The 24390-nt window shown below is 47.3% G+C and overlaps 1 protein-coding gene across 1 annotated transcript in view; it reads left to right on the top strand.

The window, feature by feature from the left end:
- LOC125349019 (SV2 related protein) overlaps positions 1–24126 on the top strand; it is a 43328-nt gene extending 19202 nt beyond the window's left edge. The window contains exons 7-16 of the mRNA XM_048342777.1: positions 6622–6685; positions 7009–7134; positions 9420–9548; positions 10840–10913; positions 14548–14624; positions 17311–17418; positions 19581–19692; positions 21507–21588; positions 22293–22382; positions 23920–24126. Coding sequence (XP_048198734.1) covers positions 6622–6685; positions 7009–7134; positions 9420–9548; positions 10840–10913; positions 14548–14624; positions 17311–17418; positions 19581–19692; positions 21507–21588; positions 22293–22382; positions 23920–24126 — 1069 coding nt within the window. The remainder of the gene's footprint in view (positions 1–6621; positions 6686–7008; positions 7135–9419; positions 9549–10839; positions 10914–14547; positions 14625–17310; positions 17419–19580; positions 19693–21506; positions 21589–22292; positions 22383–23919) is intronic.
- Positions 24127–24390: the final 264 nt, after the last annotated feature.

Below are 24390 nucleotides of genomic sequence, written 5' to 3'. Positions count from 1 at the left end.
TCAAAGCCAGCCCGGGAAGGAAAATCAGCGAGACTCTGGTTTCCAATGAACCAATGGAAAACCATAAGTGGTGCTATGGCTGGAAGTGATAAAGCACTAGCCTTGAGTCAAAGAGCTCAGGGACAGCACCCAGGTCCTGAGCTCAAGCCTCATGACTGACCAGGAAGAAAGAGAGAGGAAGAAGGAAAGAAGGAAGGAAGAGAGGGAGGGAGGGAGGTTGGGAAGGAGGGAGGGGAGGGAGGGGAGGGAGGGAGGGAGGGAGGGAGGGAGGAAGGAAGGAAGGAAGGAAGGAAGGAAGGAAGGAAGGAAGGAAGGAAGAAAAGAAAAGAAAAGAAAGACCAGCAGGGTGCATGTAGACTGTTCAAATGCTGTTGTTTTACAAAAGGGACCAGAGTGTCCCTTTTCGTGTGTTTGTAGAATGTCCCATAATTACCAGAGGATGCTGTCATTCTACATGGCTTTGGAGACACAGCGGTGGCTCCACAGGGTTGATTTGACACTATGGTGAGGGGCTGGGAATGTGGCTTAGTGGTAGAGTGCTTGCCTAGCATGCATGAAGTTCTGGGTTCGATTCCTCAGCACTACATAAACAGAAAGAGCCAGAAGTGTTACTGTGGCTCAAATGGTAGAGTGCTAGCCTTGAGACAAAGAAGCTCAAGGATAGTGCCCAGGTCCTGAGTTCAAGCCCCAGAACTGGCAAAAAAGGAAAGAAAAAAACTATGGTGAACTATGAGAGCAAGGTCGCCATCTCTACATAGCCATGAATATACAGGACATAACAGTGACCACTTGAGCCCCAGCACTACTTCTGGCTTTTTGCTGGTTATTTGGAGCTGAGGCTCAGGGACTTTCCTGCTCAGGCTGGCTTTGAACCTTGATGCTCAGATCTCAGTCTCCTGAGTAGCTAGGATGACAGGCATGAGCTTCCAGGACCCAGTGAAGCTAAGATTTCAACATTGCTTGACTTTCCAAACCTGGTCCCTTCTTGACTCCATGACCCAGCTTTTTTATCTGTGAGCAGGGCAAACAAAAACTGCACACAGGGTTGGGAATATGGCCTAGTTGGTAAAGTGCTCACCTCGTATAAATGAAGCCCTGGGTTTGATTCCTCAGCACCACATATATAGAAAAAGCCAGAAGTGGCACTGTGGCTCAAGTGGTGGAGTGCTAGCCTTGAGCAAAAAGAAGCCAGGGACAGTGCTCAGGCCCTGAGTCCAAGCCCCAGGACTAGCAAAAAAAAAAAAAAAAACTACACACAACATTACAGAAGAAATATTTAACCACCCCAGAGACTCCCCACTCCTTAGCACTTTATATGAAAACAATTATGTCTTAATTAGACAACAGTTTTATTAGTTATAAAAATGACTCCCTAAAGTTCATTATTGGGAAGCACTTAGTTGGAGACATTTTATGCAATTAAATGCAATTAAGCATTCTCATTCATTTCAAATAGCTTTACCCAATCATGGCTGTTCTCTGTACCATCTGAATAAGATTGCTCTGTGCAGCTTCAAAAAAACTCAGTAATATCTAGACATCTTTGTAACTGTATTACTCTGTTTTCTGTTTGCCAGGAAAGGTTGATTTAATTTTTATTTTCACTGGTCCTGAGGCTTGAACTCAGGGCCTGGGAGCTGTCCCTGAGTGTTTTGTGCTCAAGGCTAGCATTCTATCACTTGAGCCACAGCTCCACTTCTGACGCTGTGTGTGTGTGTGTGTGCATGCACACGCACCTGTGCAAATGCACCATGCATGCATTTTTATTGAGATAGAGTCTCAGGCGCTTTTATTGTTTTGCCTATGCCAGCCTCAAGCCTTGGTCCTCTGATCCCTGCCCTCCAAGCAGTGAGTTACAGGTTGGAATCCCAGCACCCAGGTTCTCTTCTTCTTTTTTCAAAGCTACCAGGGTTCCAATACAGAGGGCTCCCACTGGGGGACCTTATCTAATTCTAACCACCTCCTCAATGGTCCCACTTCTAGACACAAAATTGGGTTAAGTTTCCACCCTCTGAAGACTTCTCAGTGAGATGAAAGGTCCCCAGGGACACACTAGAACCTTATATAAAAGTTGCTGTGATTTGGGCATCAATAAATACAAATCATATTGTTGACGGGGAGCCGATTCCTCTGCCTGTGCCCCTCCTCCCTTGCTCACTATGTTCCTTCCTTTCTTTCCCCCAGAAGTAAGGATAAAAACAAGAATGACATATACTAGCAACAGTGCCCACTGCAACCCAGCTATTCAGTGTGGGAGCTGGTGCTCAGGGCTTCTGCGTTGCTTGCTTAAGGTCAGTCAGCTGCAGGGTGAAATGCAGGGTCAGCTTTTTGCCTTGTGACAAACCGTCACAACCATCATGGCTGAAGATAATGATTTCTTTAGTTCCCAAGTTCTGCAATTGGAGAGCTGGCTCTCCCATCCACCTGATGGGTGGGTGAGCCCAGCAAGGCCATGATGTCCTACTGGTCTGAGACAGCAAAGCCTCCTGGCATCTAGCCTTGCAACTCGTAAAAGCTCGGCCTACCGCTAGACCTGGCCAAGACCGATAGCTTCTTCCTTCCAGCAGAGGGCGCCATGTGCACCAGCAGAGTAGCTGACATGGTTTCCCTATTTGGAGTGTTAGCTGCTCCTGAAGGTAAGTACCAGGGCTGGGGGTGTGGTTCATAGGGTAGAGCACTCACTCAGCAGACCTAAGGCCCTGGATTCCATGCCCAGCCCAAGTAAGCAATTAAAGAAATTAACACCCCAGATAGCTTCCCACCAAAGCCCTGACTTTTTTTTGCCAATCCTGAGGCTTGAATTCAGGGTTGGGTGCTGTTCCTGAGCTTTCTTTGCTCAAGGCTAGCACTCTACCACTTGAGCCACAGTGTCACTTTGGCTTCTTCTGTGTATGTGTTATTGAGGAATGGAACCCAGGGCTTCATGCATGCTAGGCAAGCTCTCTACCACTGAGCCACCTTCCCAGCCCCAAGCCTTGGCTTTTCCCATTCAGGGCTTGTGTTCTACCTCTGAAACCACACCTCCACTTGGAAGGCCTGCCTTTGAGACCTGCCTCTGATTGGCTCAGAAACCCATGTTGTTTGTTTTGTCCAAGACCAAGACTTGGAACTCAGTATCTGACGTTGGTTTTCACTCATTGGCTCTTTTTTTTTTTTTTTTTGGCCAGTCCTGGGCCTTGGACTCAGGGCCTAAGCACTGTCCCTGGCTTCTTCCCGCTCAAGGCTAGCACTCTGCCACTTGAGCCACAGCGCCGCTTCTGGCCGTTTTCTGTATATGTGGTGCTGGGGAATCGAACCTAGGGCCCCGTGTATCCGAGGCAGGCACTCTTGCCACTAGGCTATATCCCCAGCCCCACTCATTGGCTCTTGCTCTACTACCTGAGCCACACCTTCAACCCCATACGACCCATGTTTGCTCTGCTCTTTCCTCCAAAGAAATGACAAATGGAAGTCACGGGCCATTTCTTCTTTCCAGGCACATGAACCAAATGCAAATCTGCTATTGCCCTATGCTGTAAAATATGCTTATTTGTCAGGCGATTTGTTTATTTCATAATCAGCTGCTTCTTGGCATGGCTAATTTCATTACTATTATTGCTTTTTAAAAATTCATTATTCACTATTGCTCATTCCTTTATCTGACTGCCTGATTGTTAATAATAGCCATTGCTTTGGATGGAAATCAAACAGCTTGTTTTCATGAGTGGCTGAAAATAACAGCAGAGAATGTGGACCCAACAATGGCAGGGAAAGGTTTTGTGGGTGTGGCCTAGGTGACAAAAGCAAGACACAGAAAGATTATCTAAGGGGCTCAGTATGCTGTACTCCTGTAATCCCAGCTAAACAGGAAGTGGATCTGGGAGGATCGAAGTTCTAGGCAGGACCAAGACAAAAAGGAGATACTATCTGAAAAATAAAGCTAAACAAAAAGGGCTGAGAGTATGGCCACGAGGTAGAGAATGAGGCCCAAAGTTCAGACCCCTGGACTGCCAGAAGTAAAAAGCAAAACCTGAACACATTAAGGATATAGGGAAATGAATGGTGACCTCATTATAATCAGGAGGATTGCTCTGTTGCTATAAAGAATGCAGTAAGAAAGAGAAGCCAGGCATGGTGGCTGTCACCTATAATCCCAGCTACTCTGGAGGTAGAAGAAGGTTCTGGGGGTATGGCTCAGTGACTGCTGACAGCTGTGCCTCTGGGGGGCATAAGTGGAAGTCATGGAGTGGAGAGAGGATAACATACAATTTCAAAGAAGTCATGCACAATAAGTATTAAAAATCTCTTCAGCCTGGTGCCGGTGGCTCACATCTGTAGGATCATGGTTCGACGCTAGCCGGGGTAGAAAAGTCCCTGTGAGACTCTTTATTTCCAACAAAACACTCAAAAACCGGAAGTGCAGCTGTGGCTCAAGTGGTAGAACTCAAGCCTTGAGCACAAAGAGGCTAAGGGACAGAGCCCAGGCCCTGAGTTCAAGCCGCAGGACCAGCAAAAACAACAACAACAAACTCTTCAATTTGCTCCTATATCTTGGTGTCTACATAGATTGCTCCTGGTTTGGGAAGAGCAGTACCAGAAGGAATAGAAATCGGAGCAATTTCTTGTGTACTCTATATCAAAAGACTTAAAAATAAAACACAGCCTCTGACTCATATTCTATTTACAGAGAACCCTCCTCAGGAAATTGTGCAGAAACAAAAGGCTAAGCTTAAAGATTTGCTTGTTTGTTTGTTTATAGCTGTGATATATCCAAATAAGGAAGCCTTTGAGGGTTACTCCTGTGTCTGTAATTTATTAGATATACAGTCCTGGTGAAGAGAAGTTTTTTTTTTTGTTTGTTTGTTGCCAGTCCTGGGCCTTGGACTCAGGGCCTGAGCACTGTCCCTGGCTTCTCTTTGCTCAAGGCTAGCACTCTGTTTGCTATATATGTGGTGCTGGGGAATCGAACCCAGGGCTTCATATATATGAGGCAAGCGCTCTTGCCACTAGGCCATATTCCCAGCCCCTCAAGAGCAGTTATTCTGACATATCTGAAGATGGGGCTTGAAGATACACAGACACATGCATATACACATGCGCACACGCTCACAGATAATCACCAGCCTCATTGCCTGTAAATGCTACCAAATGCTGTGAAACTCCCAGAAGAGCATCCTGCTACACAGGAGATCTGAGATACAAAGAAGTGATTGTCCTTAGGCCAACTAAGGGCATGGAGTAGGAGTAGGTCAGTGGTAAAGACTTTTTTGTTTTTGCCAGTCTTGGGGCTTGAACTCAGGGCCTAGACAATGTCCCTGAACCTTTTTTTTCAAGGCTAGCACTCTACCACTTGAGCCACAGCTCCACTAACAGCTTTTTTGGTCACCAATTAGAAATCAGAGTCTCATGGACTTTCCTGCCTGGGCTGGCTTTCTCAGATTTCAGTTTCCTGAGTAGCCAGGATTACAAGCCTGAGCCACTGATGCCTGTTTTCTGAAAATCATTCTTAGCATCTCATTATATACTTTATTTTGTTTTGTTTTTTGCCAGTCCTGGGGCTTGAACTCAGGGCCTGAGTACTGTCCCTGGCTTCTTTTTGCTCAAGGCTAGCACTCTACCACTTGAGCCACAGAGCCACTTCCAGCTTTTTCTATATATGTGGTGTTGGGGAATTGAACCCAGGGCTTCATGTGCATGAGGTGAGCACTTTACCACTAAGCCATATTCCCAGCCCTCATTATATACTTTATTTATTTATTTTTTGCCAGTCCTGGACCTTGGACTCAGGGCCTGAGCACTATCCCTGGCTTCTTTTTGCTCAAGGCTAGCACTCTACCACTTGAGCCACAGCGCCACTTCTGGCTTTTTCTATATATGTGGTGCTGAGGAATCAAACCCAGGGCTTCATGTATACGAGGTGAGCACTTTACCAACTAGGCCATATTCCCAGCCTCATTATATACTTTAAAAAACATATTTATGGAGGCTGGGAATATGGCCTAGCGGCAAGAGTGCTTGTCTCATATATATATATATATATATTAGCCAGGTGCTGGTGGCTCATGCCTGTACTCCTAGCTACTCAGGAGGCTGAGATATGAGAATTGTTGTTTGAAGCCAGCTTGGACAAGAAAGTCCATGAGACTCTTATCTCCAATTAACCACTCAAAAACTGGAAGTGGCACTGTGGCTCAAAGTAGTAGAGCACTAGCCTTGAGCAAAAGAGCTCAGGGACTGCACCCAGGCCCTGAGTTCAAGCCCCATGACCAACCAAAAAAAATTGTGTGTGTGTGTGTGTGTGTGTGTGTGTGTGTGTGTGTGTGTATACTGCCAGGTGCTGGTGGCTCATGCCTGTAATCCTAGCTACTCAAGAGGCTGAGATCTGAGGATTATGGTTCAAAACCAGCCCGGACGGGAAAGTCCATGAAACCCTTATTTCCAATTAACTATCAGAAAACCAGAAGTGGAGCTATGGCTCAAAGTGGTAGAGCACTAACCTTGAGTAGGAAAGCTCGAGGACAGTGTCTAGGCCCTGAGTTCAAGCCCCATGACTGACAATAACAACAGCAACAAATGTATTTACTGATCTTTATGTTAGCATACATTATTTATACAGCCTCTCTCATCTCCTTGTTCACCCAGGGTGACACTGTATGCCGAGTTCCTTCCCATGAAGTCCAGAGCCAAGTGTATTTTGCTGATTGAGGTGAGGGGGGCTGGTGGCTGGGCCTCTAGAGAATGGAGCCTCTCTGGGAGGTACTTGTCAGAGTCTGAGCTGGGGGATCAGCCAAAGGAAATAGACTCCAGGCAACTATGACCTGGTGTGGGTGGGACCTTGGGAGATGGGCAGCACCATGGGTCAAACAGACCATCATACAGGCCATAGGGAAAGCTCAGCCACTTGGACTTTGCCAACTCAAGTGGCCCCTTTCTCACAAGGTTCTCTTGTCCATAGTGACCCCCCAGATTGCTCACTGTATGGACCACGCTCCCCCATCCCTGAACACTGACCCCTTTTCTCCTGTGCAGGTCTTTTGGGCCATCGGGACAGTGTTTGAGGTCGCCTTGGCTGTGTTTGTGATGCCCAGCCTGGGCTGGCGTTGGCTGCTGATCCTCTCGGCTGTCCCGCTCCTCCTCTTTGCTGTCCTGTGTTTCGTAGGTATCCTTTGAACCACTACCTTGCCTACCTGGAGCATCCCTGTCCATTGTTTCAGTGGGAAGGGCATAGAAAGGACATCAGAGCTTCCTTTTAAGATTATTTCTTGGGCTGGGAATATGGCCTAGTGGTGGAGTGCTTGCCTGGTACACATGAAGCCCTGGGATGGATTCCCCAGCACCACATATATAGAAAACGGCCAGAAGTGGCGCTGTGGCTCAAGTGGCAGAGTGCTAACCTTGAGCAAAAAGAAGCGAGGGACAGTGCTCAGGGCCTGAGTTCAAGCCTCAGGACTGGCGAAAAAAAAAAAAAAGATTATTTCTTTTAAGCAGAAAATGAGACAGGAATATTTGCTTTTCCTCCAATGGATGTTTTAGAGATACACTGTAGGGAGAGAGAGCTGGAGATGGGGCAAACATTGACCCATCATTGCATAAAGTACATTTAATGTGACTGTGTTGGATTTGTTAGGACCCTTGAGTTGTAAGTGACAGAAACCTAATTCAAACTGGTTTGAGTAAAACAGAGGAATAGAGACATGACAGAGGACTAAATAGTAGACATCAGGCATGAGCTCAAATGCTCTCTTTATCTCTGCCTTGCATAAACCATATCCCATAGGGAGACTATCCCACACATCCATCATTTCATGTGTAGAGAGCATGCATGAAACACTTTACAGCCAGTGAAGCTCCAAATAAGTCTGTAGATGGATGGTTCTCACATCTGAAAAATATTACAATAATTCCCAAGGAGGACACCAGCATTCATATCTCCTGAACTTAACAGCTGGGCAGGCTCTGTGCACACATTCTGATGTTTATTCCTCCCACTGGATGAATGGGGTAGGATGTTAAGCCCTTGTGTCACTCACAATGACACAAGTGTTTTGATTTGTTTGGTTTTGGTGTCAGTCCTGGAGCCTGAACTCAGGGCCTTAGCACTGTCTCTTTACTTTTTTGCTCAAGGCTACCACTCTACTACTTGAGCCACAGCTCCACGTCTCGCTTTTTGCTGTTTAATTGGAGATAAGAGACCCATGGGTTCTCTTGTCTGCTTCAGACCTAAGTCCTCAGATCTCAACCCCTTGAATAGCTAGGATTCCACGTGTGAGACACCAAAGCACCCAGCAATACCCGTTCTTATAACAGATAAAGCCACAAAGTCAGTATTTTTTAAATTAATTAATTAATGTATTGTCAAAGTGATGTACAGAGAGGTTACAGTTTCATATGTAAGGCAGTGAGTGAATTTCTTATCAAACTTGTTACTTCCTCATTTTTCTCCCCCCCCCAACTTAACAGAGAATTTAATTTCTCACCAGCAGAGTAAGTGGGATTTTGTGTCCAGGTTTTCTTTCCAGTTTATGACTACTATCCTCTGGGCCCTTGTGGAGTTTTCTATGTGCAGATTACTGCCTCGGAGGGGAAAATGGAGAATGTACACTCCGGCTTGTCATTATCTCAGATACAGCCTGCTTCCATGCCATTGGTGGGAGTGAGTCACATGGTCCCACGTAGCTGCAAGGAAACCTGGGAAATGTAGTCTCTGGATAGGAGGCCCATAGCCAAAGGCAGGTCTGTACTTGGGATAAGGGAAGCATGAACGTTGGTGGGCATTAGCCGTGTCTGCCTCCTCGTGTCACTGAGGAGGAAACAGGCCAGGGAGACTGACGAACTTTGTCAAAGGGCATGAAGGAAAAAAAGAGAACACACACACACACACACACACACACACACACACACACACTTAATTTGAAGCAGATTTTCTGGTCCCAGACCCATTCCTTTCTCAACTACTCCCAGCTATACTTTTCATAGCTCAATGTTGCTTCATTTGGAGGAAGTGTATTTCTCTAGTCCCTTGGGGTTGGGACTCCCATTTAGGCTTAACAATTAGGAATTGAGGCTGAGTCCAGGTGAGGGAGAATTTCTCCAGGATGAGATTGGGGGGAGAGGGTGATGGTCCTTTTAACTCAATCCTTACCGAATCTCTGAAAGCAACACTGGATAATCGTGACAGCTGTGACAATAATAGTGGTCACACAAGCCTCTCCACAAGCCTATGAGGTTAGAGTCTTCTGTTCTGCCACTGTTCAGAGGAAGACATGATAGAGGCGGAGAGATCAAGTTACTGACCCTGGGTCAGGCCTCCATAGAACAGAATGGAAAAGACAGCATTTGCACCCAGCTCCCTGGAGTGTCCACCCTTAGAGACCCCGTCCTAGACCAGCGTGTTCGGTGCCACCCAAAGTAGCCACACCTGTGTCTCCTCTCCTCCTCAGTGGCTGCCGGAGAGTGCGCGCTATGACGTGTTGTCCGGAAACCAGGAAAAGGCAATCGCCACCTTGAAGAGGATAGCAACGGAAAATGGAGCCCCCATGCCACTGGGGAAGCTGGTCATCTCCAGACAGGTCAGTGGCTCCGCCCACCGATGCGGGACCAGGTGCCCGCGGGCATGCAGGCCCGGGTGCATGCATCCACATGCACACAGGCCGAGGGGGCAAGTGCCCCCCCACACACAGGTAGAGGGGTGCATCCATCCACACACACGTGGTGGGGGGGAGGGCACATGTGTGGGCAGCAAGCTACCCGGAGAATTTAGCCAAGGAGAGAGAAATGTGACATCCACAAATGAGTCCTGTACCTGCTTCTGCTCTGGTGTTTACCTTGTAGTACTGATCAAGTCTAGCAAATGTGATGGATGGATGAACGCTGTATAAAACCACATTAGAAAGTGAATTGTGGTCCGGGTGTGGTGGCACACGCCTGTCATTCCAGCCTTTGGAAAGGCAGAGGCAGAAAGATCAGGAGTTGGAGGTCAGCTTGGACTAAACTGCCTGGTTTTTTTTGGGGGGGGGGGGGGTAGTGGGGGGGGGGAGAGCAGGTAAAAGGCCAGGCTGGCACAGGCTTGTGATTCTAGCCTCTCCAGAGGTAGGAATTTGGAGGTTCCAGGTCTGAGTCCAGCCTGAGCAAAAGTTCATGAGATTGGGTATGCTACAATCCCATGTTAAGTGGAGGCATGTGTCGGATTGTAAAGGTAGAATGATTGAGGTTTGAAGCTGACCCCAGGCAAAGATTATGAGACCCTATCCAATAAATAAGTAAATAAAGTAACAAGGTTCTGGGAGTTGGGGGGGGGGCTATTAAATGTACTTATTCAATATATCTGAGAAGACTATCACCATGGGTATAGCATATGTATTTCTGTAAAACATGATAAAGCTAAGGTTTGAAAAAGTTCCTTAGTACTGACAAATTGTTAGCAATTATATAAAACTGGCAAATGAGCGAGTTAGCTAATCAATCTTTTGGCAAATGGCCAGGGGATACATTGGCTTTGTGGCACATTGATTGCTGACTTTGACCTAGAGTTGGCTTTGTGTGTGTGTGTGTGTGTGTGTGTGTGTGTGTGTGTGTGTGTGTGTGTCCATGTGTGTCCATGGGACTCCTCAAGAGGCCTGTGGTGGTGAGGGCAGGGCTCAGGGTCTGATCCCAAGCTCTAGGCTGAGGCTGGAGGAAGGAGGATTTCCCCATGCTTGGGTACCAAGGTCCCTAGACCCAGCTACAGGGGCTTTGAGGCTGAGCAATGTGGACTTGAGTCCTGTCTACTTGTTCCTGGTGGTGGCTGGGCACAAGTGTCAGGCCACCAGTGCATACCCACACATCTGTAGGAGAGAATAGCATGCTTTTGTCTTGAGACAGGAAGACCGAGGCAAAATGAGAGACCTTTTCACGCCGCATTTCAGATGGACAACCTTGCTGCTGTGGTTTATATGGTAAGACTGGCTTTTCCCCTGTGTCCACACCACCACCACCACCACCACCACCACCACCACCCCCACCCCCACCCCCATCTTCCACAGTGCTAGGTTTGGGTTTTGTCATCTGCTCTGAGTGTATGTGCTGATTCCAGTAGGCTGAAGTTATCCTGGTTCCTGTAGTAGCTGCCACATTGTTGCCTGTACTACCAACTTTGTAATCTTTTTCTTCAACTTGAGTTTTACTTAGATTATTTCCTTATTTAGTACTGGGGCTTGAACTCAGATGCCTCTCCTTCTCACTTGGCTTTTTCAAGGCTGGTGCTCTACCACTTGAGCCACAATTCCATTTCTGGCTTCTTGCTAGTTAACTGGAAATTAGAGTCTCACGGACTTTCCTGCCTTGAATGCCTTTGAATCTCTACGCTCAGATCTCAGCTTCCTAAGTAGCTAGAATTGTAGGTGCCTTCCTTAGATATGTATCTTTTGAAATGTATATCTTTGCTTTCAAGGAAAACATTTAATTGCAAACCACAGATAGAAGAACTTCTGGTAAGCTGGGTGCAGGTGGCTCACATCTGTAATCCTAGCTACTCAAGAATCTGAGATCTGAGGATCATAGTTTGAAGCCAGCCCAGGCCAGAAAGTGTGAGACTGTTATCTCCAATTAACTACTAAGTCAGAAGCAGATCTATGGCGCAAGTGGTAGAGCGCTAGCCTTGAGTACAAAACCTCAGGGATAGCACCCAAGCCCTGAGTTCAAGCCCCAGGACTAGTACTCCCCTACCCCCAAATAAAATAAAGATCTCCCAGTAAAAAGTAGCCACATCAACAGTTTTCCAAGACAACAAGCCTCTGTGTTTAAAGACGAGAGACAGACAGACAGACAGACAGACAGACACAGAGAGACAGAGAGACAGAGACAGAGACAGAGAGAGAGAGAACCAGAGAGAGGAAGAGGATACTGGGTTATAATCAAAACAGTTGAAAGACAACTTAAAAGGGATTTCTTTTTTTTCTTTTTCTTTTCTTTTCTTTCTTTTTTTTTTTTTTTTTTTTTGCCAGTCCTGGGCCTTGGACTCAGGGCCTGAGCACTGTCCCTGGCTTTTTTGCTCAAGGCTAGCACTCTGCCAGTTGAGCCACAGCGCCCCTTCTGGCCGTTTTCTGTATATGTGGTGCTGGGGAATCGAACCTAGGGCTTCATGTATGGGAGGCAAGCTCTCTTGCCACTAGGCCATATCCCCAGCCCTAAAAGGGATTTCTTTCCCACAATAAAGCTTAATATTTGTGCTGGCTCGTCACCCACGACCCACCCATAGTTGAAAGACCCACCTGGCGCACTTGGCCATTCTTGGAACTTCCATTCTGATATTGTTCCATTTTCTTAAACAATGCCATAGGGGAGGACTGGGGGAGGGTGTTTGCAGGGAGCAATTTCCTTCATCTTTACAACCAATCAAATCCCTGCCATTCTCCCAACTGTTTCTCTACTAAATCATGCATGCAGAGCTTGGAATGCAAGGAAATCAGCCTGCCTTTAAGGCTTTGTGTTCTTTTTTTTAACCTAGTCTCAATTTTCCTATTCACCTTTGACTAGAGGGTGCTAATTAATAGGGAGCAGCCCCAAGGGGCCAATTACAGAGAAGAGGTGAGAACTGCTTTGATAATACAGAGAACCCAGCTCCAGCTCCATCCTGGTAGTTCCTGGGAGCTGAAGCAGCCCCACCAGTGTCTATTAAACATCTGTTGAAGATGACCCCCCCGCCACTGGACAGAAAGAAGGCACAGAGTTAAGAATACCTACCTTTGCTAGGTTCCCGTAGCTCCTGTAATCCTAGCTACTCAGGAAGCTGAGACCTGAGGATTGTGGTTTGAAGCCAACCTGAGCAGAAAAGTCCATGAGACTCTTATCTCCAGTAAACTATTCAGAAAAGTCCATAAGTACTGCTGTGGCTCAAATTGCAGAGTGCTAGCCTTGAGCACAAAGAGGCATGGGGACAGTGCCCAGGCCCTGAGTTGACACCCGAGAACTGGCACACACAAAAAAAGAATGCCTATGTTTGAGAGTAATAACTCACTTGGGCCAACACTACTAGAGTCTTAAACTTTTTTGGTGCATTATAGAAATTACTAAATTTTCTAGCACAAATCGTAACAACCCCAAGAAAATGGAATCGCTTTGGCTTTTGATCATGAATGGATTCCCACATAGCTGTGTCACTGGGAAGACTTTGGCACTCCAATCCCAGGGCCAATGAGGAATGAACAGGGGTATTATTGTACTTGGAAACTCTACATGCGTGTCCAAGTTCACCAGGTTGGTCCAGAGGCCCTGACAGATGTCGTTGAGTCTGTTTGCTTCCAATTTTGTCCCCCAGAGAAACAAATGTTAGTGTGTGTGTATGTGTATGTGGTATGTGCACGTGTGTGTGTGCACCAAATACAAGGGTTTGAACTCACAGTTTATGTTCTTTTTTTTTTTTTTGCCAGTCCTGGGGTTTGGACTCAGTGCCTGAGCACTGTTCCTGGCTCCTTTTTGCTCAAGGCTAGCACTCTACCACCTGAGCCACAGTGCCACTTCCGGCTTTTTCTGTATACGTGGTGCTGAGGAATTGAACCTAGGGCTTCATGCATGCTAGGCAAGCACTCTACCACTAAGCCACATTCCAGCCCCTCAGAGCTTATATTTCTCACTTGGCTTTTTTGCTCTATGCTGGTACTCTACCAACTTGAGCTACACCTCCACTTCCAGCTTTTTTTGCTGATAAATTGGAGATAAGAGTCTCTCAGAGCCCCACACTGGTGGCTCATGCTTGTAATCACAGCTACACAGGAGGCTAAGATTTGAGAATTTTGGTTCTGAGCCAGCCTTGGCAGAACAGCCTGGTGAGACTAATCTTCAATTAACCACCAGAAAACCAGAAGTGGAGCTGTGGCTCAAAGTGGTAGAGCTAGTGGGCTGGGAATATGGCCTGGTGGCAAGAGCGCTTGCCTCCTACACATGAAGCTCTCGGTTCGATTCCCCAGCACCACATATATGGAAAACGGCCAGAAGGGGCGCTGTGGCTCAGGTGGCAGAGTGCTAGCCTTGAGCGGGAAGAATCCAGGCATAGTGCTCAGGCCCTGAGTCCAAGGCCCAGGACTGGCAAAAAAAAAAAAAAAAAAAGTGGTACAGCTAGAGCTCTAGCCTTGAGCAAAAAAAAAAAAAAAAAGAGCTTAAGGATAGTGCCCAGACCCTGAGTTCAAGCCCCACAACTGACAAAAGAAAAAACTCTCTCTTATTTGTCTACCTGGTCTGGCTTCAAACTGGAATCCTCAGAGCTCAGCCTCCTGAGTAGCTAGGATTACAGTTGAGCCACTGAGGCTTGGCTCCAATTTTTCCCGATTAGTTGGGTAAACAGCCTTGGGAAAGGGCCATGTGGAATAGACCATGGATTCTGGTCCTTCTCTGAACATAGGACCACTTCCTTCCTCACACCATGACTCTGGGTGCCTGCCACCTTCCTGCTCAAGACCCCTAGCAAAGCCCCAGAGACCCAGCATGGTCCAAAGACTGATCCCCAGTGAGCCAGGCACAGGGCCTGGGTGTGTGTGTGGGGGGGGGGGGGCTCTCTCTCTTCATCTCCTCAACGTGCTTATTTGTTCCTGGCAGGTTTTCCAATGCGTTTTCTTACTATGGGTTGGTGCTGCTCACCACAGAGCTCTTCCAGGCTGGGGATGTCTGCAGCAGTGAGTACCTCCCCGCCTCCTCCCACCCTGTGCAGGTGTGTGCTGTCCAGCCGACCTGGGTAGGCCCAGATCCACCGCTTCCGTGGCATTGGGTGACCCTGTCATGATGGGACCTGTCACCGGATAAAGGGTTAAGGGAGCCCTGCAGCTTCCCAATATCTGTCTCTCAGCCCAGCCTTCTTTCTTTCTATTTTTGATGCTGGTACGGGGGCTTGAACTTAGGGCCTGGGCACTGTCTCTAAGCTTTTTTCTTCTCAAGGTTAGTGCTATACCATTTGAGCCACAGCTCCACTTCTGGTGTGTGTGTGTGTGTGTGTGTGTGTGTGTGTGTATGATTAATTGGAGGTAAAAAGTCCCATGGACTTCATTGGCTTTGAATCATGATTCTCAGATCTCAGCCTCTTGAGTAGCTAGGATTATAGGCATGAGACACCAACACACCCACTGTATTGAATTTCCTTGGCACTTCATCTGTCTGTCTATCTATCTATCCATCCATCCATCCATCTATCCTGCCACAAGTGGACATGTTTATGCTAAGCAGAAGATCCAGGGGAATATAAGAAATATCTATCAGGGGTCAGATAGTAACGATATTCAGTGTTGTGGTCCACACAATGCTGCTGCTTGAGACAGAAAGGCAATTTTGAAGCAAGACAGCAGTAGTATGTGCCAGTTATAATGGTGAAGGGAAAATTGCCTTTCATTCTCTGGAGGTTTGCTGGAGTAAACTGATTAAGTAGGAGTACGGGGTGCTGGTGGCTCATGCCTGTAATCCTAGCTACTCAGGAGACTGAGATCTGAAGATCATAGTGTGAAGCCAGCCCAGGCAGAAAAATCTGTGAAGCTCTTTTTTTAAATTAAATTTTATTGACAAGGTGATGTACAGAGGGGGTACAGTTACATAATAAGGTAATGAGCACATTTCTTGTCTTATTTGTTATACCCTCTCTCATTTTCTTTCCCTTCCCTAGTTCAGATAAGCATATATACAATACCCAGTGTACCCAAATCATATACAGTGACCACAGGGGGTACTCCAAAGGAAATTCACCTAGTACATTAAACATAATGACAACAATAAAATCCGCCTGTTTCCATCTCTTGGAGTTCATTTTTCTTAGTCTCATCTTATATAATCATATGTACATAGCTGTTGAGCTATTGTGATCCTCTGATAGGTCTATTCTAGACCTATTTATGTTTATTTAGTAATTGTTTGGTTTTAGAGACATACTGTAAAGTCACTGACCAAACCTTGTGGAAATACCATTTGAAAAGAATTTTGTCGGGCTGGGGATATGGCCTAGTGGCAAGAGTGCCTGCCTCATATACATGAGGCCCTGGGTTCGATTCCCCAGCACCACATATACAGAAAATGGCCAGAAGTGGCGCTGTGGCTCAAGTGGCAGAGTGCTAGCCTTGAGCAAAAAGAAGCCAGGGACAGTGCTCAGGCCCTGAGTCCAAGCCCCAGGACTGGCAAAAAAAAAGAAAAGAAAAGAAAAGAAGTTTGTCATATTACAGACAAAACCTCTCTACTGTTCTCCCCCCACACACCCAAGAACCATATATCATCTTTGTTCTTTGTGTTCTAGGCTTGTCTCACTCAACCATATATCATATATCATCTTTGTTCTTTGTGTTCTAGGCTTGTCTCACTCAACATTATTTGTTCAAGACCTGACCATTTCCCTGTGAATGCCATTATTTTATCATTTCTAATCCCTGTGTAGTATTCCATTGTGTACAGGTACCACATTTTTTGGATCCATTCATCTGTAGTGGGCCATCTGAGTTGTTTCCATATTTTGGCTATTGTGAATTGTGCAGCAATAAACATGGATGTGCAGATGTCTTTGTGGTATCCTGGATCCTGTTGTTCAGGATAGATGCCTAGGAGTAGTATGGCTGCATCATAGGGTATGGCTATGCTGAGCTTTTTGAGGAACCTCTATACTGTTCTCCAGACTGGTTGTACTAGTTTACACTCCCACCAACAGTGGAGAAGGGTTCCTCTTTCCTTGCATCCCCTCCAGCATTTGTTGTTGCCTGAGTTCAGAGTACAGGCCATTCTGGCTATGTCTTTAGCTGTGCAGAAACTTTTTATCTTGTAGTAGTCCCATTTGTCGAGTCTCTCCCCTATCTGTTGTGTCCCCGGGACTCTGTTCAGGAAGTTCCTGCCTATGCTTATAAGTTCTAGTGGCTCTTCTACTCCGTCCTTCAGTAGCTTCAGGGTTTCAGGTCTGATGTTGAGGTCTTTAATCCATTTTGAGTTGATCTTGGTGTAAGGTGATATGCTATGTGAAACTCTTATCTCTAATTATCCACCAAAAAACTGAAAGTGGAGATGTGATACAAATGGCAAAGTGCCAACCTTGAGCAGAAAAGCTGATGACAATGTCTAGGCCCTCAGTTCAAGCCCCAATACCAGCACCAAAATAATAATAATAATAATAATAATAATAATAATAATAATAATGAGGAGGAGGAGGAGGAGGAGGAAGAGGAAGCGGAGGAAGAGGAGGAGGGGAAAGGGAATACTCATCATAGCTCTGCTGTTTGTTTCCAAGCCTGCTCCACTCTTCAGCCTCTCTCTGGATCAAGAGCAGAGAAAAAGGGCAGGGAGCAGGCAGGTATGTGACTCCACACTGCACACTATTCTTCCTTCCTCTTCCCCCAATCCTAGTTTCCAGCCGGAAGAAGGCAGTGGAAGCAAAATGCAGCCTGGCTTGTGAGTACCTCACTGAAGAGGACTACATGGACCTGCTGTGGACCACGCTTTCTGAGTTCCCAGGTGAGATCTGTGTCAGGTGAGGCCAGGCATCCTCAGATCTTGGCCTCCTGAGGTGCTGTGGACCACGCTCTCCGAGTTCCCAGGTGAGGCCTGTGCCAGGTGAGGTCTGTGTCAGTGAGGCCAGGCATCCTCAGATCTCCGCATCCTGAGGTGCTAGGATTATAGATTTATCCTTCTTGGAAGCTATCAAACCCACTTAGTACCATGCATGCTGGCAGAAGACAGGAGATTTCTGGGTTGGAGGCATGAAGACTACTCTAAAAAATAGTTATCTATTGTTGAAAGAATAGTACGTTGGTGTTGGTTTCTCCTCACCCCAATTTCTACATGGACAATGAAGAAGAAGCCTGGTTGGATGAGGGACATGTTGGTAGTCTCACATATACCTCAAGTATATGAGTGCATTTACAATGACAAAATACCCGACCCTCGATAGTATATAAAGAAAAGAAGTTTACTTAGCTCACAGTACCTTAGAGCAGTGCTAGCAAGGACTGCATGGTAGATGACGTCACAGAGGAATGCACACATGAGAGGGAAGACAGGACAGATGTTCAGGGGACAGTCACCACCTCCCCAGTGACCCACCTTTGTATCCAGCTTCCCTAGGTAGAGAGTCTCCAACCACAATCCTCCGAATCTCAGCTTCCCACATTGCTAGGATGATTGGCAGGTGCCAGTGTAGGCAGCTATGTATTGGGAAGGGGACTCTCAAACTTTTTAACCTAGTATGGCCTCAAGCCATAATCCTCTTGTTCTCAGCCTCCCAAGTATTAGGATTTCAGCTGTGAGCCACTGGTGCCTGGCTTCTATTACCTCACAACATCTGAAGAACAGTCCTTGGGGGACCCACTCAGAACTATAGCCAAATCATAATTTGGGGGACCCCAAACCTAGGAGCAGCAAACTTGTTGTAAACATTGCCAGATACCTGCCCAATCTTTGTCCCCAAAGGGAGACATTATCCTTGTTATGTTTCTCAGTAAACAAATCTGCCCATTGCACCCAAGGGAAAAATGTCTTTATCTTCCCAGGCTGTTTTATCATATAAACAAACTTGAAATGATAGTCCTGAACAAAATAGCCACTCTGAGCATTGCTTACAAGATGTGTAAAGATAGAGGACCTATGAAGAATTATCCGCCAGCACTCCCAAGGCTAAGAACAGGAAGACCATGATTAGAGGCCCTCCTTGGCAGAAAAGTTCATGAGATCCTCTTCCCAAGTGCTGTAGTTAGGCATGATGACACATCTGTCAATGTAGCTATGTGGGGCCGAGATGAGAAGGATCATGGTTGCAGGATTACCCAAGCAGAAAAGTCCAGGAGACTCCATCTCAATGGAAAAATGGGGGGCTGTTGGCACATGCCTATCACGTGAGCCATGAGAGAAAGCCTAAAATAGGAGGATCTTGGTAAAGTCATGAGACTCTATTTCAAAAATAGCACATCAAGGTACGTAGCCAAGTGGCTCATGCCTGTAATCCTAGTTACTCAGGAGGCTGAGATCTGAGGATTGAAATTTGAAGCTAGCCTGGGCAGGAAAGGCCATGAGACTCTGACATCCAATTAACAACTTAAAAACCAGAAGTAGAGCTGTGGCTCAAAGTGGTAGAGCATTAGCCTTGAGCACAAAGAGACTCATGGATAGTGCCCAGGTACCAAGTTCAAGCCCCACAACTGACCAAAAAACAAGACAAACAAAACATTGTACTCATAATCTGACTTCTTGAACTGAAACTCTGTTGGACAACTTCTTAAAATAAATAATATTAACAAAAGGGGAAAAAAACAGAAAAACAGAACAGAAGAAAGAAGACTGGAGAGCTAAAAGCTCAAAGATTATTGGATGTGGGGGCTCGTGTCCCCACTGGCTACTGGTCAGATCCTTGCCAGATTACCTTCCCCAGCCAGAAGAACACACAAGAAGGGCCAGGCCAGAGAAAGAGACAGGGAAGCCTGGCAAGACAGAGATTGCAGTCTCTCATAATGTATATAGGCATCTGTCATTTTCCTGTATTTCCAGTTATTCAACTTGAGTCACAGGGTCTGGTCCAAGGGGAGGAGGAGAGACAGGGCATGGAAAGAAGAATGGCATCATGGGAGACCAGGGTGGCATCATGGGAGACCAGGGTGACATCATGGGAACCACGTGTCCTGCAGGTGTCTTCGTGACGCTGTGGATCATCGACCGCCTGGGCCGAAAGAAGACCATGGCCCTGTGCTTTGTTGTCTTCTCCTTCTGCGGCCTCCTGCTGTTCATCTGTGTGGGAAGGTGAGTAGTCAGTGGGACTGCCAGCCGCTGGCCAGGGCCGAGGCTCTTGGCTACCCCCCAGCCATCCAGAAGCTCATGCTCAAGGTTGGGGCCTCCGAGGGAGGCAGGCAGGGGCAGACATGGAAGGTCATTTCACCCCCAGGTCTGTCCCGTCACCTCCAGTTTAGGCATTTCATGAGATCATACAGATAGCTGTATGCTTTTCAGAATGTGTTAACATTTGTTAGGTCTTCAATAGACCCCATTTTGCAATCCTGTTTTTGACAATTCTCCATTTTTCCAACTTCCAAGAGGCTCAGCATACAGAATTGACCATATATCCCCTTATATTGACCCCATATCCCCTTATATTAAAAAAAAAAGATAGTAAAGTTTCTTTTTCTTTCTTTTTTTGCCAGTCCTGGGGCTTGGACTCAGGGTCTGAGCACTGTCCCTGGCTTCTTTTTGCTCAAGGCTAGCACTCTACCACTTGAGCCATTCTGGCCGTTTTCTGTGTATGTGGTGCTGGGGAACTGAACCCAGGGCTTCATGTATAAAAAAGGCAAGCATTCTTGCCACTAGGCCATATTCCCAGCCCCCCCCCCCCCCGGAAAGTTTCTTAGAGAAGAAAAAATGACAGAGAAAGAGAGCATGTGGCATAGCCATGTCAGGGAGGAAGACAGCACTTCAGCCTCATGGCTGCCATCTTGGCCTTTTGTCTCCCCTCTCCTCCCCAGTGAGGAATTTGTGGGGCCTAGAAGGTTGGGGGATGTGTAGCTTTTGCTTTGGCATGCTGAGACATTTATAGGACATCTACCAGGGAGCAGGATTGTTCTAAATTTACTGGCTCAGCTGGCTCCTGGCTCCTTGCCTGCCCCCTACAAGCTCCCTTCCTAGTTTTACTTTTATTAGTTTGTTTGGGGGTGCTGGTGATTGAATTCTGGGCCTCACACAGCCTAGGCAAGCATTCTATCTCTAAGCCATATTCTCAGCCCTGGTTTTGACTATTTATATCACACACCCACATCTTGCCCCCAACCTGAGCACAGCAGGTGGTCCCATCTGTCTGCCTGCTGCATTGGACACAGCATAGCCTTTAGAGATACAAAGGCCTTCAGAGATGGTACCACCATGAATGTGCCTGTCCATGAGCCAGTGTGCTGGCTGGGGGGGTCGCGGTGGGGAGCTGACTGTTGCTAATTTCTTTTTCTTTTATACCAGTCCTAGGGCTTGAAATCAGGGCCTGAGATGCTGTCCCTGAGCTTCTTTTGCTCAAGGCTAGCACTCTACCATTTGAGCCACAGCTCCACTTCTGGTAGGTTTTTGGTAGTTTATTGGAGCTAAGAGTCTCTTACTGATTTTCCTGCCCAGGCTGGCTTCAAACCATGATTCTTAGATCTCAGTTTCCTGAGTAGCTGGGATTATAGGTCTGAGCCACCAACACCCAATGCCTTTGCCAATTTCTCTTTCTTTTTTCTTTTTCTTCCCATTGGTCATGGGGCTTCAACTCTGGGCCTGGGCACTGTCCCTGAGCTCTTTGGCTCAAGGCTAGTGCTCTACCACTTTGAGCCATAGTGCCACTTCCAGTTTTCTGGTGGTTCATTGGAGATAAGAGTCTCATGGACTTTCCGGCCCAGCTGGGGCTGCCAGATCCCAGCCTCCTAAGTAGTTAGGATTACAGGTGTGAGCCACCAGGTCCTGGCTATCCTTTGCCAATTTCTAAGGTGTACATTCTTCCAGGAGAAGGAAGGATTTTGCTGAGATAAGCACACAGAAAAAAAAAATACTCATCTGTTTGTCTGTTTTTTCCATGTTCTTTTCTTCCCCTTCTCTAGAAATGTGCTCACTCTGTTACTCTTCATTGCAAGAGCGTTTATTTCTGGAGGCTTCCAAGCGGCCTATGTTTACACACCTGAGGTAGGAAAGGAGTCTGGGAGTAGCTGTACCATAGGCCCCAGAAACACCTAGCCTGGGATGCTGGGATCAGAGGCTCTCCTTGGGGTCTGAGTGATGACTCTGCAGGTTTTCCTTTTCTCATCTTATTTTGTAATGTTTTGGTGGTCCTGGAGATTGAACTTAGGACTTAGTGCTTACTAGGCAGGCATTCTACCAGTTGAGCCATGCCTTCAGTGACTTTTTTTTTTTTTTTTTTTTTTTTTGGCCAGTCCTGGGCCTTGGACTCAGGGCCTGAGCACTGTCCCTGGCTTCTTCCCGCTCAAGGCTAGCACTCTGCCACTTGAGCCACAGCGCCGCTTCTGGCCGTTTTCTGTATATGTGGTGCTGGGGAATCAAACCTAGGGCCTCGTGTATCCGAGGCAGGCACTCTTGCCACTAGTCTATATCCCCAGCCCCCTTCAGTGACTTTTTAACACAGGTTATATTCAAACTCAGAGCCTCGTTTTATGCCCGGGCTGGCCTGACCTGTGTTCCACCCTCTGCCTCATCGAATTTCCTATCATGATCACCCCAGTCTGCCACTCCATACATGGGGTGAGCGACACTTGAGAGATTTGACCTGGCTTCAGGTCTGTGGAGTCAGGGCCCTCAGTCCTGAGCGGAGGCAGGGAAGGAACAGAGGGGTTCTGGCATTGTCCCAAGTTCACATGTGGCTGCCATTGCAGGTGTACCCCACAGCAACACGGGCGCTGGGCCTGGGCACCTGCAGTGGCATGGCAAGAGTGGGTGCCCTCATCACTCCATTCATCGCACAGGTAGGAGCTTCCCAGGTTCCAAACCCTGTGCAGGGCTTCTGTCCAGTCCTTACTTTGTCTGCATTATCTTGTTTTACCTAACAACTCACCCTCAGGGGGGAAGAAATGGTCTTTGTCCGTGATAAAACACAGGCTCAGAAGGATTAAAGGGAGTTCCCCAATTGGGGGGGAGGGGTAATGAAATGCCAAAGACCCTGGAGATGCCAGCCTAGACAACATGATACTTAGTATATTTCCAGTGTTGTACAGCCTATACCTCTATTGAGTTCCAAATGATTTTTTTTTCTGTGCCAGTCCTGGGCTTAAATTCAGGGTCTGGGTGCTGTCCCTGAGCTTCTTTTCCTTCAGGCTAGTGTTCTATCACTTGAGCCACAGTGCTACTTCTGGCTTAAAAAAAATAATTTATTGGGGGCTGGGAATATGGCCTAGTGGCAGAGTGCTTGCCTCACATACATGAAGCCCTGGGTTTGATTCTTCAAGTGGTAGAGTGCTAGCTTTGAGCAGAAAGAAGCCAGGGACAGTGCTCAGGCCTGAATTCAAGCCCCAGGACAGGCAAATAATTATAATGATTTATTGGAGATAAGAGTCTCATAGGCTTTTCTGCCCAGGCTGGCTTTGAACTATGATTCTCAGATCTTAGCCTCCTGAGTAGCTAGGGTTATAGATGTGAGCCACCAGTGACTGGCCCAAAACATTTATACTGGTTCTGGGAACTGAACTCAGGGCCTCTCCAGCATGCTTGCTTGGCAGGCCTTCTACCACTTGAGCCATACCTCCAATCCCTTTTGTACTGGTTATATTCTACATAGCATCTTTATGCCCAGGCCGTCCTGGGATGAAATCCTCCTATTGGTGCTTCCTTGGGTCACTAGAATAACAGGCATGTACCACTGCATTAGGCTGTTGGTTGAGATGGAGTCTTGAGACTGTGTTTACCCTGGCAGGCCTTGAACTGTGACCCCTTGATCTCTGCCTCCCAAATAAGCTGGGGTCACAGACTTGAGCCACCACATAGGCCTATTTGTTTTTGAGACAAGATCTCAGCTCAGGCTCAGCTTGAATTCTCTATGCAGCCCAGGCTGGCCTTACACTTAAAACCCTCCTGCCTCAGCCTCTAAAGAACTGGGGTTACAGGTGTGAACCACTCACAAAGCCTTTCTGCTCTGTGTTGTTGTAGGTCACAGTATGCCACTCCCACCTGACTCTGGTTGTGAGCTGCATAGTGCTCCCCAGGTGTCCCCACCTCTCTGCTCACTATGGAGTAATACTGATCTATGCCCATTCGGCAGAAGGGGACAGGGGAGCCAGGGAATTTGGTTCATATCAGGTGTATTCAGAAGGGGTCTGAACTCTGATGCCTGATGGGCCCGTGTTCGAATCCTAGCTCCTAGTTGCTTTGCCTGAGCTTGGGTAGGCCACTTATTTACTCAGCACCTTAGTTTTCTCCTCTGTAAAATGAGGGGTGAAGTACTCAGCTCACGGAGCCACCCCGTGGTGCATGCGTCACCAGCCTATGCCCCTCTTCCTCCCTCCCCAGGTGATGCTGGAGTCCTCTGTGTACCTGACGCTGGCTGTTTACAGCATCTGCTGTCTCCTGGCTGCCCTGGCATCCTGCTTTTTGCCCATCGAGACCAAAGGCCGAGGACTACAGGAGTCTAGCCACCGGGAATGGGGCCAGGAGATGGTTGGCCGAGGGACACAGGGCACAGGTGCCCCCAGGTCGAACTCTGGCTCTCAGGAATAATGACTGCTGGGGAGGGGGCTGGGCAAGCTGGTCTTTCTTTGAGGCTGCAGGGCCTAGAGAGCTGGCAGAGTCCAGCTGGGCCAATCATGGTCACTGTTGGCTTTAAGGACTCTCACCAAGGACGAGCTGGACCAACAGGGTTTTGTGTGTTGACTGTATTTGTTCATATTCACTGAGCACCCTGCCTCCTGGAGGCATTTGTTGGGGGGGGTTCTCTGTGTGTGTCAGGGGGAAGGTTTGTGAATAGCCCATGGTTCTGCATGT

The sequence above is a fragment of the Perognathus longimembris genome, chromosome 3 (genome assembly GCF_023159225.1).
Source record: "Perognathus longimembris pacificus isolate PPM17 chromosome 3, ASM2315922v1, whole genome shotgun sequence".
Taxonomy (NCBI): domain Eukaryota; kingdom Metazoa; phylum Chordata; class Mammalia; order Rodentia; family Heteromyidae; genus Perognathus; species Perognathus longimembris.
The sequence above is the reverse complement of the archived record's forward strand: the minus strand, read 5'-3'. Positions and strand labels throughout refer to the sequence as shown.